General features: G+C 43.3%; 1 protein-coding gene across 3 annotated transcripts in view; it reads left to right on the forward strand.

The window, feature by feature from the left end:
* The window catches only part of LOC135910944 (nose resistant to fluoxetine protein 6-like), an 83,146-nt gene extending 66,636 nt beyond the window's left edge, over positions 1-16,510 (forward strand). For all 3 annotated transcript variants that reach the window (XM_065443013.2, XM_070533019.1, XM_065443014.2), the window contains 2 exons: positions 11,262-11,404; positions 16,178-16,510. In XM_065443013.2, the coding sequence (XP_065299085.1) occupies positions 11,262-11,404; positions 16,178-16,339 (305 nt within the window). In that variant the 3' untranslated portion in view covers positions 16,340-16,510. The remainder of the gene's footprint in view (positions 1-11,261; positions 11,405-16,177) is intronic.
* Positions 16,511-18,098: the final 1,588 nt, after the last annotated feature.

The following is an 18,098-nucleotide window of genomic DNA, read 5'->3' on the forward strand; positions in this document are numbered from 1 at the left end:
GCTCTATTTCCATTCCTATCTGACTATAATGTTTGTGTCAGCTATGCAGTAGGCGTTTCCTCAAGTTGTATGTTATTTGTGACAGAACATTTACCATGTGATTTGCTACATTTGTTTACAGATAGGGAAGGGCGCCTAATCTGTTGCGATGTTGATATCAGTGGTATGAGGTTTAGATTTGTGTGTGTTTATGCTCCGAACAAGTTACGTGAACGCGAGTGTTTCTTCTTATCTCTAGAACAGCATTTCTGTACTGATCGTGCATTGGTCATCTTTGGAGACTTCAATTGAGTATGTAACGCGCAAGACCGTACGTCACTGAAGCTGAGACGTGATCCAAGTGGTGATGCGTTGCAACGCCTGATATGTGGTTATCAGCTTGTGGACATTGGGGAAAATGAAAAGGCGGGTTGTCGATATACGCAATTCCAGGGTACCTCGCATGCAAGGCTTGATCGAATTTACGTTTCGCTTAGCGTGCTACCTCTTATTTATGGTTACACTGTGCATCCTATAATCTTTAGTGACCATTGCCTAGTCTCAGCATCGTTTGGCAGCCGTCGTTACCAAAGTCGGCGTATGTGCTGGAAGCTGTGAAAGTTTAGTAACCAATTACATTTGCGTGATTGTTTCTTAAATCGTCTTACTGAGCTTATAGCTCATGTGTCATGCCGCAAGGACTTACCACTCTTTGCTGTTTGGGAATTATTCAAACAGGAAATTTAAGTGATAGCTATCGAAGAATCATCAATATTGGCCTTTGAAAAAAAGAATAATTACGAAGCATTGTATAGACTTCTGAGTGACTTGCATGAGCTTGAATGCCTACATCCGGATCAATATATTGATGATATTTATAAGGTCAAGGCACAGTTACAAACTTTGAACGCAGAAAAATACAGCGGTACACTAGTGCGTGCGCGAGAGCAGCATTTCCTGGCAGGACAGCCTTGCAGTAGGGCCCTTGGTGATGAACGCCGACACGCGCTGTCGAAACAAATACTGGATATAGAGTGTGGTGGAATCATTGTTAATGAGCCTACTCTAATAACTAAAGCGTTTTTCGAGCATTTTTAAAAAGTATTTCGAGACCATAAGCCATTGGATACAGATGCTCCCCAAAAAATGTATCGTTGCTGCTCCAGGTAAATCGGGCTGTTTACGATTATACAAATGAAAACATTGATATTATTTCATTTCATTTCATTCCTTTTATTTCAGCATTCTTTTTTACAGCAGAAAAAGAACACTAGGGCAAGAACAAAAAGCTGCAAAACAGCAGCTTGACTAGGTCCTTGCCCCTCTTGGCAACAGGCACAGATTGATACAGACATTCAGAGTACATATATGCATATACACACACTCATACCAAAAAAACTTTCTGTTAATTTGTCAATAAGAGAGAGAGAGAGAGAAACACAGAAGTGCCCACATATTCACCAATACAAAAAAAGACAAGTACATTTATAACATTTTCTTGAAACATTGTTCTTTAAACATTGTGACAACATTCATTTTTCAGGAACATGCCATTGTAATTTATACAGCCACTTATAAGGGTATAATTTAGTACAGCAACATGCTTTTGTACAAAGGATACTCAAGAAATATAAGCAAAATACCGTTATATAAGTCATTTTAATCATTGCTCAACCGTTTGCGTCACTGGTTCCAGGTAAATGCGCCGTATTCCGAAAGTTGTGCTGTAAACGTTCGCCTAGAAATATCATTTAGGGTTATATCAACATTCTGTAAGGCGTTTAGTAACTTTGGTACGCGATATTCTAATCTAGTAAAGCCATAATTTGTTCTTGAAAATGGCAGTAGCCAAGCATTCTTTTGCCTCATATTGTACGGTACAAGTGTGGGGAAAGTTAATTTGCATATATCTAAGAAAAATATGTTGTTGTATAGAAGACTGTTTTTGCACTTTAAGAGAAGGTTTGTTTCGTACGAGTGTTGTACGGGAATCAGATTAAGGGAGCGAAATATTGCAGCTGTATTAGCATCGTAAGAGGCATTCACAATATTGCGAACGGCTTTTTTCTGCAGGACTAGTAGTCTCTGAAGATTCGTTTGGGAAGTGGTTCCCCATACGAGATTGCAATAGTTTATGTGAGGAGCAAGAAGGCTGTTGTAGATTAAAAGTTTAATTTTAGGGGGTAAAACATGTCTGAATTTGCATAGTATGCCACAAGCCCTGGCCAAAGACGGTGAAACTCGGGCGACGTGATCATCCCACAATAAATGCTCATTAAAAACTACTCCCAGAGTCCTTACCGTTTTTACAAGCTCTATCCTTTCCGCACCAAGCGTTAACATTATGTTTCTATCAATTTTTTTCTGTGGTGGAGCAAACATAATAGCTTTTGTTTTCGTACTATTTATTTCCAACGAGTTAGTTTTACTCCAATTAAGTAAACTACTCAGGGTGTTATTTGCCAGGTTCGAAAGGTAAGCCAGACTAGTTGACTGGAAAAACAAGCTGCTGTCGTCGGCATAAATTATGAAGTGTGTTTTTTTGCTTATATGAACGATGTCATTTATGTAGATGTTGAACAATGTTGGCCCAAGAACGCTGCCTTGCGGAACTCCTTGCAAAATTTTTTGAAGGGTTGATTGGTGGGATTTAATTGAGACGCACTGCTTTCTATGTCTTAAATATGACTGTATAAGTGCTAATGGAGTGCCGCGAAACCCATAATGTCGTAATGTATCAAATAAAATTAAATGATTAATCCGGTCGAACGGTTTAGAATAGTCAATAAAAACTCCTATTGTTATCTTTTTATCTTCAAAACCGTTAAGAATGAATTCTTTTTGTGACAGTAAAGCAAGCTCTGTCGACATTCCTTTTCGAAAACCAAATTGTTGCTTGGATATGATAGAATGTTTTTCGCAAAATGATGTAACCCTTTTACAGATAATTTTTTCTAATCCTTTTGAAATTACAGGTAATACTGAAACTGGTCTGTAATTTGAAAATTCTTTTTTGTTCCCCGATTTAAACAGTACAGTAACTTTGGCATGTTGCATTGCTTCGGGAAAGACTCCAGTAGATAAAGCAATATTGAATATATGAGTGAGGACAGGTGACAGAAGATCGAGCACAAATTTAATGGGTGTTATTTGCAGCCCATCAATATCACGCGCTTTGCTGTTTTTCAGGGACATGAAAACTAAGAAAACCTCTTCCGGAGAAGTTGGCTCAAAAAAGGCTGAACTTTTATTGGGTAGTACACCCAAAAACTCAATTGCTGTTTTGTTGTAATTGCTTGAGGCTAGAGAAGTAAAGTAGTCATTAAAGCTGTTTGGTAGCTCTTCGCCCCTTAACGATTTGCCAGCCACAGTAACTTCCAACTCATCTTCACGGTCTGATCTTAAAAGCTTGTTAAGTTCACGCCAGACTGGTTCGCTTCTACCATTTGCTTGATTAAACCGATGTTCAAAGTATGCACGTTTTGTGTTTTTCAAAAGTTTAGTTACACCATTGCGGAATTTCTTGAATGCTGCGAGATCATTAGTGGCCTTTGTTTTCACGAATTGAGCATATAATAAATTTTTCTCGCGAATCATTTTGAGGCACTCATTCGTAACCCATGGCTTGCGTATTTTAGTGGACCTTCTTACTTGTTTAAACGGAAAACAGCAAGTATACGCTTCCTTCAGAATGCTTATAAATGTATTGTAAGCGTTGTTTGCAACACTTACTTCAAGCACAAAGCTCCAGTTTATATTTTCAATTTTCGTGCGAAATTCCCCTAATGTTTTGCCGTTGATTTCTTGCACGAGAAATGTATCAGCGTGATGTGTATCTTTAAAACAGTGATTAAAACGGCAGAACATATAAATTGGTAAATGGTCACCTAAACTAGTGACAATCACACCTGAATCGGTACAATGTTCAGAAGAATTTGTTACAAATACATCTATTAAACTATCAGAGAGATGGCCGATGCGTGTAGGTTCAGTAATAACATTAGTACAGTGATACGACTCGAGAATCGCTCTTAATTCAGAAGATTTTGGTGTCTGGCGTAAAAAATTGATATTTAAGTCTCCTCCCATAGTAAGGCGCAGTTCGTTTACTGACACAAAGCTGAGTAATTTTTCCAAAAAAGAAAAAAAAAGTGTTGGTGTTTCCATCTGGGGGGCGGTATACAGTGACAAACACGCATTTTCCACACTTTAGTGCTAGAACTTCGTAATCTGCGGTAGCTATGGAAAAGTCATCGAGCAAACTGCACGATAAGCGCTCTGACACAAGCTGCAACACGCCACCACCGCGACGAGAAGGTCTGTTGGCAAAGAAGGTGTTGTAACCAGGCAGGCACATTACTTCGTTTTCAGACGCATACCATGTCTCGGTAATCATGATAACTTGAAAATGGAAAGCAAATTCATTGAAAAATGTAGTGAGCTGGTCATGCTTAGCACACGCAGATTGCGCATTGTAGTGTAGAAAGGTAATACAATCGCTGTATTTAGGGGCAACAACGTCCCTGGGTGTGACCATAGAAAAGATAAAATTGGACTGAACGCGCTTTCCTAGCTGTCTTTAGTTACCAATTTTTTGCAGATCCGCTTCACACGCAATTCGCACTATGCGTGACTCCTCTGTCTTGCACGCGAAAACCTTGCCTCCTTTAGACCATGCAAAACGCCAGTTTGCTTCCTTTTTCTTAGCGATGGTCATTCCAAGCAGTTTCTTTAGCTGAGGACAAAGGTGTTCGTTGATGTACACTGGTCTGTCTATGGTAAACCCAATGTCTTTTGCCGTTAGCCTAGTCTTTCTGGCCTTCTCAAGCACAACATCTCTTTTGGCTCGGTGGTTGAAAACAACCACTATATTTGTATCTGCATCGGTGTTGCGCGCAGGAACGCGGTGACAAATCTCGACATTCTCCTTCGTGATAGGCTCACCGAGTGCACTTCCAACCTGATTTAGTAGCTTCTCGAGATTCTCTGTTTTGTTATGCGGCACTCCTTTCACTTCGATGTTTTTGTTCCGGGAATACTGATCTTGCGCTGTCGCTTGCTTTTTCAGTGCCTCAACCTCCTGCACAAGCACCGCTTGCGTTGCTTTGAGGGTCTCGTTCTCAGTCTTTAGGGTTTTACATTCGCTTTTTAGATCCTCAAAGGCTTTGTTTATGAAGTCAAAACTGCCCTTCAGTTCCCGGAGTTCCCTACGGAATTCCCTTTTCAAGTCTGCAATATCAGTAGCCATTGTCAACACAAGTTAATAAGGTAACTGCATGCATCGATTCGTTAGCGAAGGGCAAGACGCCCGGCCCAGATGGCCTTACTGCCGAATTTTATCAGTGTTTTCATTTCTTATCGCCATTATTACTTCAGGTGTACGTGAGGCCTTGGAAGTAGGGTACCTAACCGCCACAATCTACGGAGGACACACCGTCCTTATAGCCAAAAGCGATGATTAGACTAAATTGGAAAACGTTCACGGATATCGACCTATCTCCTTATGCAATGTTGATTATAAAATTTTTGCTAAGTTATTGGCTAACCGTTTTCAAGTTGTAATAAGATCTGTGGTCGGTGATCATCAAGCATGTGGCATCAGGGGCCGCTCCATTCAGACGAACATTCATGTTGCGAGATCGGTGCTAGCGTGTGTAGCTGAGGGGTTTGGACAGGTGGCAATGGTGCAGCTAGATCTGGCTAAGGCGTTCGACAGGGTGAATCACTCATTCCTGTTTACCCTACTAGAGCATATAAAAATCAGATCCCTGCTCCTTAGAGGTGTCAGGATATGTTATGCTAATGGTTCCACGAGGCTCACAGTGAATGGCTCTCTCTCCGATTCGATTAAGCTTGCATCATCAGTACGACAAGGATGCCCTTTGTCACCGCTTCTGTTCTGCTTGTATTTCGAACCACTGTGTATGAGCATTCTTATAGAAAAAAATTTACAAGGGTTTAAATTACGGACTTATGAGGTTCGGGTTCTTGCGTATGCAGACGACGTAGACTTTTTTGGTATGGATAAAAAGAGTGTAAAGACTGCTCTTGCAATTACAGTAGAATTTTGTGCGGCTTATGGCGCAAGCGTTAACTTTGAAAAAGTGTTCAGGTTTATGGTTTGGATTATGGGCCACAATGCCATCACATTACGCAGGCATTCAATGGAACAGGATCTGCGGTATTTAGGTGTGCCTCTCTCACAGTATAGAAATAGCAACGCTCACTGCTCGGGAGAAGTCGGCAAAATTCAACGTAAAGTGAATTCATGGCGAGGGCGCAATTCGTCAATGTTCTTTCGTTCTGAAGTGCGTAACGTTTTCTTAGCTTCCAGTCTCATGTATGTGCTGCAAGTACTGCACTGCTCACGACTTTGCCTTCAGGCACTGCATCACGTATTTGCAGCATTTATTTGGAGTTCGAGTTGTGAATTGAGGCGGCGCGACAATCTGTTCCTCCCCCTTGAACGTGGTGGTCTAGGGTTGGTGCACCTCTTCGTCAGGCAAATTGTTACACGCCTGTTTTTCTTTCGAGACAATGACCGTTCATTATTGCGTGAAATGTTGCAACTGCGTTTAGTTCAATATGCTCCTAATATAGCAGTGTCATCAAATGCCAAAGATGTCCCACAGGCTCCCTGGGGCTTTCGCAAGGAGGTTGTCGACACATTTTTTTTTCTTGGCAGTTAGATTCAGCTTGGAGTACGTGTTCACTGCGAGTCGAAAAGAAATTTCGGCGGCACTGGTAAACTCTATTTTCCCATATCCTTTGTATCGCGCACCTTATTTAAAGCGACCTTATTAGGATGTACTTAAGCGCGTCCGAAAAATGTGTGTACCTCCTGGAGTAAAAACATTTTTCTTTAAATTACATTCGGAAACACTCCCTGTTAAACCTTGGTTAAATACGAGGCGTTGTTTTGTGGCGTGGTCAACCAACTGTCGACTCTGTCCACGTATGAAACCATAGATCACTGTTTCATAGACTGGAGGGACGCTGTATTTTTTTGGGACATTCCCCAACGGACGCTTAAAAAGGACGTTGAGATGATTCCATATTCAATTGGGTTTCTACTGTTTAAGGCCACGGGTGGTCCTCCCTATGACATGTTCATAGTACTTGGTTTATGTAGCCTATGGAGAAGTAGAGTGTGTGATAGCCATGCCGAACGCCCACGATCTACAAAAATGATCCTTCTTTCGCAAAAGTGCTGCTTCCTGCGCCAGACTGGATGCATTTGTTGGATGCATGTGTGTGTTTGCCTAAGTTTTAAGTGTGTAGTTGTGTCCACTTTGTAATACACCTTCACTTCTCTTTTCCATGTAATAAAGCAAAAAAAGTTTGGCGTGCTGCAGTGGTAATATTCTCATCTCAGGATCCTCAGGTCCCAAGTTCGCATCCCTGGTGGGAAAGTTCTTTTTTATTTTCCTTTTTTCGTGCTCACAAATTTACATAGCCTTAAAGAGGTCTCTGTCAATTTTAATTAAATATTGATCAAGAACTACAGCACTTTCGACTACAGGACGTTACACTACAGACAACTGAACGCTGGACAACGGAGCCATAGAAACAACGGCCCAAAATACGACAGACTGAAATTTCCTGTTGTGTTTTTCAAGTGGAATTACTCAATAGCTCTTGCCGCGGCTTTTCTGCCACTACTTTGTTGCACGCTCTATATAGCGGTCCCTATTTCTGATTTATATTAACGAGTCTAAAACTGAAACGAAGCAGTAAACATAATGTGGGGAATCAGAGCCTGGTGGGTTTGGACTCTACAAACTGTAAAACTTGGAGCATCTAAAAGCACCACTGCAGAGAAATTCGAGAGTCAGCGAGATGTAATTCACTATGCAGCACAAGTAGCCACGTAGATTATAACCATCATTTTATGGCCAGCTACCATACGCTCGAGAAGGAGAAAAATGTGGATGATAAAAGGGATTTGTGATGGTGACCATTAAGGGGAATGACAATGCTAAATTATGGAAGCGCGCATTGTTGCAGCACTACTGAAGCCGCCAATAATTTCCTGTGTCGTGCAAGGAACTCATGTCGCCCACAACTACCCCGATTCAAGATGGGCTACAGTAATTGTCGGCAGTGTTGGTAAACTGACTTGGAAAGCCTGTTTAATGCCATTGAACAAGGAGAGAAGGGAGACGACACCAAATTATTTACAAATCACAATGCGAAGTTCTGATAAAAGCATGGCGCGCACCCATATAGTCCATTGTCGACCGTTAAACTTTCGGAAACAATAAAATTTGAGGAAGTCGGTGAGAGTTGGTATACGAACAATGTCGTTGAAGGAAACGAATCGGCGACGTAAAGGCGCCCTTATGAAACAGCTATTTCCTTCACGAGTCCTCAAGTTTTTAGACATTCACTGAGGAACGTGGATACTTTGACGAGTTTATGTGTATAAAGAGTTATGCAAATCCACCAGGCTGGACATTTCTATACAAATAATCAGCAACATCATGTCTCATTGTTCTGTTTATGGGTAGCTTTTTCCTTCACCTCAGTGCAAAGTATCTGGCTCTAGCATTCTGGTAGATGTCTTCCATGCTTGGCATACTGCTGTTCCTGAAATTAATTTCTTTTGCTAATGACAAAGTTTATTGCTCTTTCTCTACTGGCTTATTATGCATCTGGTTAAAAACATTTCGTGGGTCACATGTTGTCCGACATGCTTTATGTGGGATGGCAAGTTCCGCTGTGTTTGCACTGATTCAGCTCATTTCGATCGGAGCCTCTTGCATGTGACAAATTTACCCAAATATAGATAAAGAAACAAAGAAACAAACAACACACAAAGAAAACAGTCAGAACTCTTAGAGGCAAACATCACATCCAACAGCCGTCATGCGCAGCTTACGTGCTAGAGAGTGACCATACACCCCGCATAAGCAGAAATTGGAGCACACTTGTAGGACCATTCCCAGCCCGATTTCTGGCAACGCTACTTACTTCAAGCCATTGCAAGAGTTTCAGTATCCTGTAATGAAATCACTTGCTTGGAAACATCGCCCGCATATTACTGCTTTCTTTTTTGAGACGTTGCCCGCCTACAGCACTTTCCAACGCTTTTGAGGGGTATTTTTTCAACAAAAGACAAGAATTCATCGGCACACAATTCGCTTCGTTTAAACGTTGAACATGGCGCACCCTCCCTCCCCTTTTGCTCCCCCTTTCTCTTCTCCTCTTTGATATTTACTACATTTGATCCCGGTTGTGTTTACATTTGGGCAAGGGCAATGGCATAAGCATATGCATGCTTTGGTTAGCGCACGAAACAAATGGGCGATGGAAACGACTAGACGACACGAGTCCTTTCCTTCATCCACGAGTGTCCTGCGCAACCCAAGGTATGAATATCAATGGGTAGCAAGTCGCCCGGCTTTGAGCCCTTCTGGAGTGACATTAGGTTGACTTTGCTCGTAAAACGTGAGAAGATCATCATCACTTGCATACGCAATTTACTGCTAAGGCAGTAAATAATCCGCACACATCTTAGTTCGCCTGTTCCTAACTCATAACGTGCCGCTTATTTCTGGCAAGTATAAAAACAGGTATATCTCATTTATTCTAATGAGGACACAGCGGAAACCAACTGCCCGAAGGCCCGATCTCATAAAAACAGTAATAAGAGAACGACGATCTGGAAGTTATTAATGACGCTTGTAATAAGCACACCGCCACGAACATTTCCACGAGAACTGCATTTAGCATGGCCTCCCTCTGCGCCTGTGACCTGCGGTAACGTCGGGACCTCTTTTTCAAGGGTACCTTGATTTGGGGGAGTTCGTTCATCTTGACGGTTTTCATAAAAAGGGCAAAGATGAAGACGAAGTCGAAGCGCTAGACCTGGCATATGTGTTCCTTCGACTTCGTCTTTAGCGCTTGTTATGAAAACCTCTTTTGCAAGCATAGGTAATATTGGCCGTACGATACTTTCTAACACTTCAATAAGTTGTGTTTTTTTTACGAAAGCTGTATTATATCCACTTTCCAGAAATATTATACACACACACACACACACACATATATATATATATATATATTTATAAATGCATGTATATTCCAGTTGTACTACTATGGTTTCACTGCTATACTTAAACTACAGCGTGTGTGTGCCTGTGCTCGTATGCAGACAGCATCAAAGCGTAGGACAGCAACTATTTAAGTAGACAAATTTTCTGTTACGATGCCGTTTGGATATGGAAATAGCGTATAAGAAGTAGGGACTGATACCACTGTGTATACTATACAGCAAAAGAGCAAACACACTACTAGAAACGATTAACATAAGAATGCACTGCAATATGCACAGTATAGATTTAGGCCTGCAAAGTTTAATGATAAGCAATGGCGAGAATATCAAGAACAGTTCAGAAACCAGAATTCTTACTTTCCCGTAGAAACGGTAAGTGATTGCTGATTTAGGCTGAGTAATAGTGAGCGGTAATTTCGAGGATTTCGGATTTCCCAGTTTGATTACTGCGTTCCATTATTATTTTTGCTCTTGACTCTATTGAATCAAAGGTGTTTGGAGTTATACCTCCTATACAGATAGAGAGGCAGAGAGAGAGAGCAAATGATAAATGAAAGGTAGGGAGGTTAACCAGAACTCAGCCCGGTTGGCTACCCTACAGTGGGGGAAGGGAAAAGGGGACGGAATGATTAAAAGAAGAAGAGAAAGTCCACTGGGAATATCAACCGGTCACTCAATCCGGATCACAGACGCTGACTCAATCCGGTAGCTTTCAAATATCGCAGCAGCGCTTTTGTGGCCTTTTCTAGCTAAGATATGCGAGGCCATGGTGAACGGTTCTCTAACTGACTGAGAGCTGTGCAGAGGCAATGTCTTTCATTTTCAAAAGATGTACAGCAGCACAACAGATATTCTATGGTTTTCTCGACACCGTGGGCATTGCACTCGGCGCTTCTACAGATAGAGAAAATCGCGCAAGTCGGGAGGGCCACATGCAAGAAAGAACTGAGCTTTCTTTCTGAGTTCGTATTACTTGCAGTTATATTCGTAGAGCTTTCAATTTTCCTCGGTGATGTCGCTCCGTGCTTACTGGGGTAATTTCACGCACATAGCAAACAAGACGGAGACCTGGGCGTCTTGCGAAGCAACAACATGCATTACACTTGCATCTTCTCAATGCTTGGGTGATGGCGGATTGTTAAATAATTTGGTAGGCATCTTTGCGACGCGTTTGTGGTGGTGCCAACTTTGAATGTGTGAGTGTTCATATCACTTCTCTGTGCAGGATTCGTCGGCAAGTTCCTTTCCTGGAAGGCCTTCGTGCCATTGAGCAAGCTTTCGTTCGGCGTCTACCTCATCCACTTGCCATTCATGCAGCTCATGCTACACGCGTCCAGGGAAAGAGTACTTTGGTCCCACTTTAACTTGGTGAGAATATCACCGATTGAAATTGAATTCCGCATCTATTTACTAGTGCGCCAGGGTTCTAACACTCCTTAGCTTACGCTTTTAACGCTTACGTGGCAATTGTTTAGTCGCGCAGGAGCTAGAGGTTGACACTTTCTATTGGAAAAAGTATTGCCCACGCTTGCAAAAAGTGGAGTTAGTCGGAGCCTCGAGCGAACAACTAGCGCGAGAAGGGTCCACGTTAAGTGAACCTAATTTTTTCATCTTTTGGGCGCTCAAACAAGATTACTATTGGGCAGCAAGGACTGCCCTATGCATGATTGCGGGAAGCCCTTTTCATTCTGGAATGGGTGTCCGCAGCTTACAATTAGTAGACTACTTCACATTTTAATAGGCCTAGGTTATGATGAAGAGTCTGTCATTGCGGGTGACCTTTTAAGGAGCAATTGTTTAAGCGGAAGCTCATGTATTTTGGGCATTTTTAACCGACCAGCGCAGCATATACATCTCCCGCTGACGATCATATCTGCAAAGGATTACAGCGCTGCGCGAGTGCAAAAACAGCTGGGAAAATCAGACCAAACGTCGCGCGCCCTCCCTTTCTATAGGAAGCTGATCCCCAATCATAGAGTTACGGAAACACGCACAAAACCACCTATGTAAAACGCAGTGCTAGCTATGTCACTCACCATGACACGTGACATCGGTTAATCACAAATGCGAAGGGCGCAACGCCGCCGCTGTGAATATGCCGCGCAGCAAGAAACTAAGAAAGAAAGAAAGAAGGTCGCAGCTCCACCGTAAAGACGAAGCATCGATTGCAATAATAAATTAGCAGACAGCTATATGAAGTACGGACTTTATTGTACGAAGTACAATAAACCCAAACTTCGTACGAAGTACGAAGTTTTATTGGCCGTATTCCGTTGTTAACATTTGCTTACTATCTAAATTACCAAGCATTGTATCGCGCGCGCATAGGCAAACAGAAACACATCTCACTCGATGAGTGCGGGCTGCCTCTCGCTTTAACGCGAACTAAGTGGCGAGAACACAGCGCACACGAAGCTATCAGCCGTCGGTGACCCTGGGCACTGTAGTGATCGCATATTGCTTTTAGGATAGGGCCAAGGCAAATGCCTTCAGCTGCACGATACGCAGCCGCCGCCTCAATAGAAACCCCTTCCCCCGCAATAGGTAACTCCTGCGCCTTGGACGACGGCGTGCATCCTCTCCAACTTACTTCCATGCGCGCGGGCTAGATCAAGCCACCATCAATGCTTAGAATGACAGAAAACTGAGCTAGTTGGTAAGGAATCATTATGCAAAAAAGACGAGAGGTCAACACGAACGCTGTTCCTGTTGTCCACTTCTCTAATCTTGTGTCCTGTCTGCACGCCTCTCGTCTTTTTTGTGGACCATCAATGGCTCAACCTCGCACACTTGCACTCGCACCTACAGCATAACGGTGCGAGGCCACGGTGTTACAACGAACATCATGGCAGCGGCGCCGCCGACGACGATGCAAATGCGCCTGGAGTGTCCGTACAATTCCTATCACAGTAGACGAAGACGAAGTCGACGCCGGGACAATAAATTTCTTCTGTCTTCTTCATAGATGAACTAATTTGAACATTTTTTTTTACGGCGAAGCTGTATACCTCAACCGTCCAAGGCAATTTTCGTGTCGTAAGCAAAAAACTCCGAGTACGTTTGCCGATCCCGGAGATAGTGGAATGACAGAGCAACCCGCGGCGGAGGTTAAGCAGGCGTTCACTCCCAACACGTGGGCCGATACCGAAGATAGTGCAACACCAGCTCGACCCGCGGCCGAGGTGAAGCAGGCGTTAAGCACTACCCATACGTGGGCCGATCCTGAAGATAGTGCAATACCAGCCCGACCCGCTGCGGAGGTGAAGCAGGTGTTAAGTCCACCCCATACGTGGGCCGAGCCCGAAGATCGTGCTATGCCTGGCCGACCCGCGGAGGGGGTGCAGTTTGCCATTAAGGGGCTCACATGCACAGCTTCGCTGGTGGTCCTTCTTCACAGAGTGGAAGGGCAGTGAGATTTTTTTTGGTAAAAGACTCCTTCAAAGGCAATTTGCAAGTTGCATTGCATAAAAAAAATTGCAATTTGACCTGGCAAGAGGCCATGTAAAGAAAGTTGCGTCACGCATTTTGATTGCGATATCAAGTATACGGTCCCTTCAGGCGCATATCCGTTGTCACCGTCCCCATCATGATCCCTATAAAGTTCAAGTGCGAAAATGTGGTAGCCACGCGCCGTCTGCTGTATGAGCGAGTTAAAACGTCTGAGCTTGAGCCGAGTATGGTGGTTCGATCTGCCACGCGCAACGGATAAATGTGGAGAGGAAGCGCGCCGTCTTCTATCACGCGCAAGACACTGCGGATGAAGGCCTTTCCTCTCCTATGGCACGTGCATATGGCGCGATGATCGCGGCCGCGCACATACCATCTTGAAAGCAATCGGTAATGAAGGAACGATGAAGAACAGCGTCTAGGTGGGGTGAGCCCTGAATAGATTCGTGTGTACTGTGTTCTAGCCGCTTAGTTCGCGTTCAAGCGAGAGGCAGCATGAAGGTCAATTCCCTCGATGCTGTTACTGCGCTTTCTGACAGCAGCGTTTAAAAAAAATAAGTTACGGGGTTTTACGCGCCAACACCACTTTCTGATTATGAAGCGCGCTATAGTGCCAGACTCCGGAAATATTTACCAACTGGGGTTTTTTAACGTGTGCCTAAATCTAAGTGCACGGGTGTTTCGCATTTCGCTCCCATCGAAATGAGGCCGCCGTCGCTGGAACTCGATCCGGTGACCTCGTGCTCAGCAGCCCGACACCATAGCCACTGAGCAACCACGGCGGGTACCAGCGTTTTGACACCATACTTCGGCGTGACTCCCTGCTTGCTAATTTTTTTTAGCTAGTGATTGTTCACAAGCTTACACGTCCGACAAAACAACTATCCTTACTTCGTATAGCTGTCTAATAAGTTATTATTTGCTATCGCAGTCGATGCTACGCCTTCCGGGCGACCCTGCGACGTTTTCTTTTAATATTAAAAAAATTTCATGCGAAAAGGGCACATTCGAATGAAAGCAAGACTGTTTCGTACTTAATAACAAAGTGTGACCGCCGACCAAAAGAGATTAATATTGTTGTATCCATAATCAAAAAGCAATATATTCACGTTAACACTACATTGGGTTTATTTGTCCGTGAGCAAATTTATTTAGCAACGGGAGTAAAGCACTGGACGACACGGACAAGAGCGAGACATCAGGATGGGCGCTAGCTTTCAGCAGAGTGTTTATTTCCAGATAAATACTGTATTTGCAGGCCCACACAGAGAAGAGGCCCAATCACAGCACTTGAAAACCAGCCGCTTCAAGGAACCCAAATAAACACACAAGACTTAGTCAGAGCCACTGAAGGGCGCTGATGCAGTTATGAGCTGCTCTCACTATCAAAGCAGGTTCAACAACATCCCGCATATCTTTATCTCTATTTCTATACAAAACAGGGCACTTCCTAAACAAAGACTTGCATCCACAATCACCGCAGTGCGCATACACGTGACCATCCTGGTAATGGTTCAATTTTTGCTTATCTTTTCTGTATCTATTGTTCCGGTACCTCCCAGTCTGCCCAATGTAAACGTTCCCGCACGATAACGGAAGGCAACACACAACATTTTTTGCGCATGACACAAGATCGGGCGGATGATCCTTTCAACACTGCGCGTTTTTTTGGCAAACGGGTCTGTGGCACTCCATAAGTTGAACAATTCCTGCGAAGCGGAACATGATACGTCTACTTTGACCTTACGTCGAAGTCTCTTTAGTTGGTGTGATACGCTATGCAAATCCAGCACAACCACCTTTTTCATATTGTAAATGCTCATGTGCGTGCCACATTGTTTAACTTCTTTAATAATATATGGGGTTTTACGTGCCAAAACCACTTTGTTATTATGAGGCACGCCGTATTGGGGGACTCCGGAAATTTTGACCACCTGGGGTTCTTTAACGTGCACCTAAATCTAAGTACACGGGTGTTTTCGCATTTCGCCCCCATCGAAATGCGGCCGCCGTGGCCGGAATTCGATCCCGCGACCTCGTGCTCAGCAGCCCAACACCATAGCCACTGAGCAACCATGGCGGGTATGTTTAACTTCTTTAACGCACTTTCTGCTACTGAAAAAAAGTACATGATCAGGGTAACCTGCGTCTAAAACACGCTTTTTTGTTTGTCAAAGCTTCCAAACATCTTACGGGGGCATAATTTCTGGAGCACATTGTCAAGAGACAGGTTAGCGATTGCTCTTTTCACTAGGCTAGAATGAAATGAATGATCTGGAAGCAGATTCATATTGTCATGACCAGTAGTTCACGTGTTATGACCACACTGTCAAGACACCGGGAAAAAATGTTAGCAACATCATTTGCAGATTGGGTTTAATCAAACAGTTCTAGGTATTCTTCTGCACATCTGCAGATTTTGGTAACCCACACCTGAGACATACAAACTTCTATGACCTTGTCATAATGGGGCAAGAAAATATCACTAAGTATGGGTTCCTGACACAACTCAATGCAACCTAATGCGGTCCTACAGTTACGTTAGTGTTCTTTAAATAAACACTCTGTTGAAATTTGGTGCTCATCCTGCTCTCTCGCACTTGCTCGTGTCTGCGAGCGCTTTGACCCCCATTGCTCTATCTAACCAACTAGCACAAAGAGCCATACCTCTAAATTTGCTTAATTTCTTTCCAGGTGACACTGGGCTTTGCAGTGCTAGTTTGGAGCTTCCTGTTGTCTTATCTGACATACCTCGCCTGCGAAGCGCCAACAACAAAGCTGAATAGCCTCATCTTCACCAGAATCGTTGGAAGAGAAGATGCTCGAAAACAGAAGCAACCGGAACAGTCTGCTTGAAACACGAGTCAGCGATAAAAGCGGAAAGAAGTTTCGTGTCAAAACTGGTCAGAGCCGCCATGTATAAACAACGGCAGGAATAATCACCCAATATAAAGTGCTGTGCGGAACTTCGCTAGGGCTGTAGTCGGGTGGGGAACGTGAAACGATCGGAATAATTTTCTTGAAAAAAAAAATAAAAAATAAACACAGAAAATGTCTAGGTACACTTTGCGTTTTCCCTGGCTTATCAAGGTCCTTGTTTGAAGCCTCTTGATTGCCGTATTGGCTGCTCAGATTCACGTGCTTTCCATAAAACATAGGTACTGCCAAATGGACATCAAACAAAAGACACCAATTATTATGCTCTTCGCGCGCACGCTTTTACCGACAATTATGCCTTACAGGAATACCAACTACGGGTTAAGAGCAAGTATGCTCATCTAATGTTCACTCTGTGTGTGTTGAACTTGGCACAGCAAGACATGGTCCACTAGTGTTTGCACTGGTTTGCGTCTTCTTATGGTCTGAAACATCTTGTACATAATGCGACACACCACGCACAAGTAAACCTTAACGAATGTACACAAATGTCGGCAATGGCACTCTGGACCAAAGAACTGTAATTCACCTAGAACCTTCTACACGCACACCAATATAATAGTGCACAGCAACAAGGCGCAGCGTGCAGATGTGGCCTCTAAGTGCGTCTTGCTTGTGCAGCTTTGTTAACGTGAAGTTGAGACCGATAGTCGATTAGCTGCAACCGATACGGCTACAATAGCATGTTCACGGGCTTACGTGAGTCCCAAGTATGTGTAAAGAACCTTTAGGTCCTAATAGAATCAGCATACCTTGGAATAAAACAGAAACAGCACCACACAGGACGAGCGAGCAAATAGCATAAGACACAGCACTGAATATAGCAGAGAGCTGCTTTATTTGCAGAAGCAGCATATAAATACATCAACGAAGGGGAGATAAAAGAATGAAAAAGAAGGATAAGGGTGGGCCACGGATATATTCCGGTTCCTTTCTTGCTATCATGAGGGATGCAAAACTGAAGTATGCATCGCCATTGATGCATGTCGCCAATAAAGGAACTGGATTATCTCCATGGCTAACGCTCATCCTTTTTTTTTATGTCACGTTCATTGATGTCTTTACATGCTGCTTCTGCAAATGAAGCATTTGGTATATAGTCACCGCTCTATCCTGTGCTCTTTACTCGCTCGTCCTGTGTCGTGCTGTTTCCGCTTTATTCGAATTATGAACCAACCAGCCTCTTTGAACACCCTGCTAGCAAACTGTGTCTATTTCAGCCGTTTTTGGCCCATCAATCTATCTTTCTACATGCATAGCATCAGAGCTAACTTTATAGACTTTAAAAACATGCAAATACCACGTAGCAGGAGAGAACAAATGTGATGTTGTTTGCCATCACTTGGAGATATTCAAACAATGTTTTCATACTGCCTAATTACATAATTAGACCTAATTATTTATTCAACTTCTCCAATATAACTAGACGGAGAGTGTAAATGAGAAAATTGTAGAGCGACATGGCAAACTCCGGATAGGGTTTTCTGTTCTTCAATACGTGCTACGTAAAATTGTTTTTCCGAGGGTTCAAAAAGCCGGCGAATACACGCAAAGTGCCTCGAGAGGCCAGTCGCGCGTGCAGGACTCCAAGACGCACAAGTGTCTATCGACGCGCAACAAGTGCAAGATACCATCTCAAGAGACACAAGACACTACAAGAGAACCACAAGTAACCACA

The sequence above is a fragment of the Dermacentor albipictus genome, chromosome 2 (assembly GCF_038994185.2).
Source record: "Dermacentor albipictus isolate Rhodes 1998 colony chromosome 2, USDA_Dalb.pri_finalv2, whole genome shotgun sequence".
NCBI lineage: Eukaryota > Metazoa > Arthropoda > Arachnida > Ixodida > Ixodidae > Dermacentor > Dermacentor albipictus.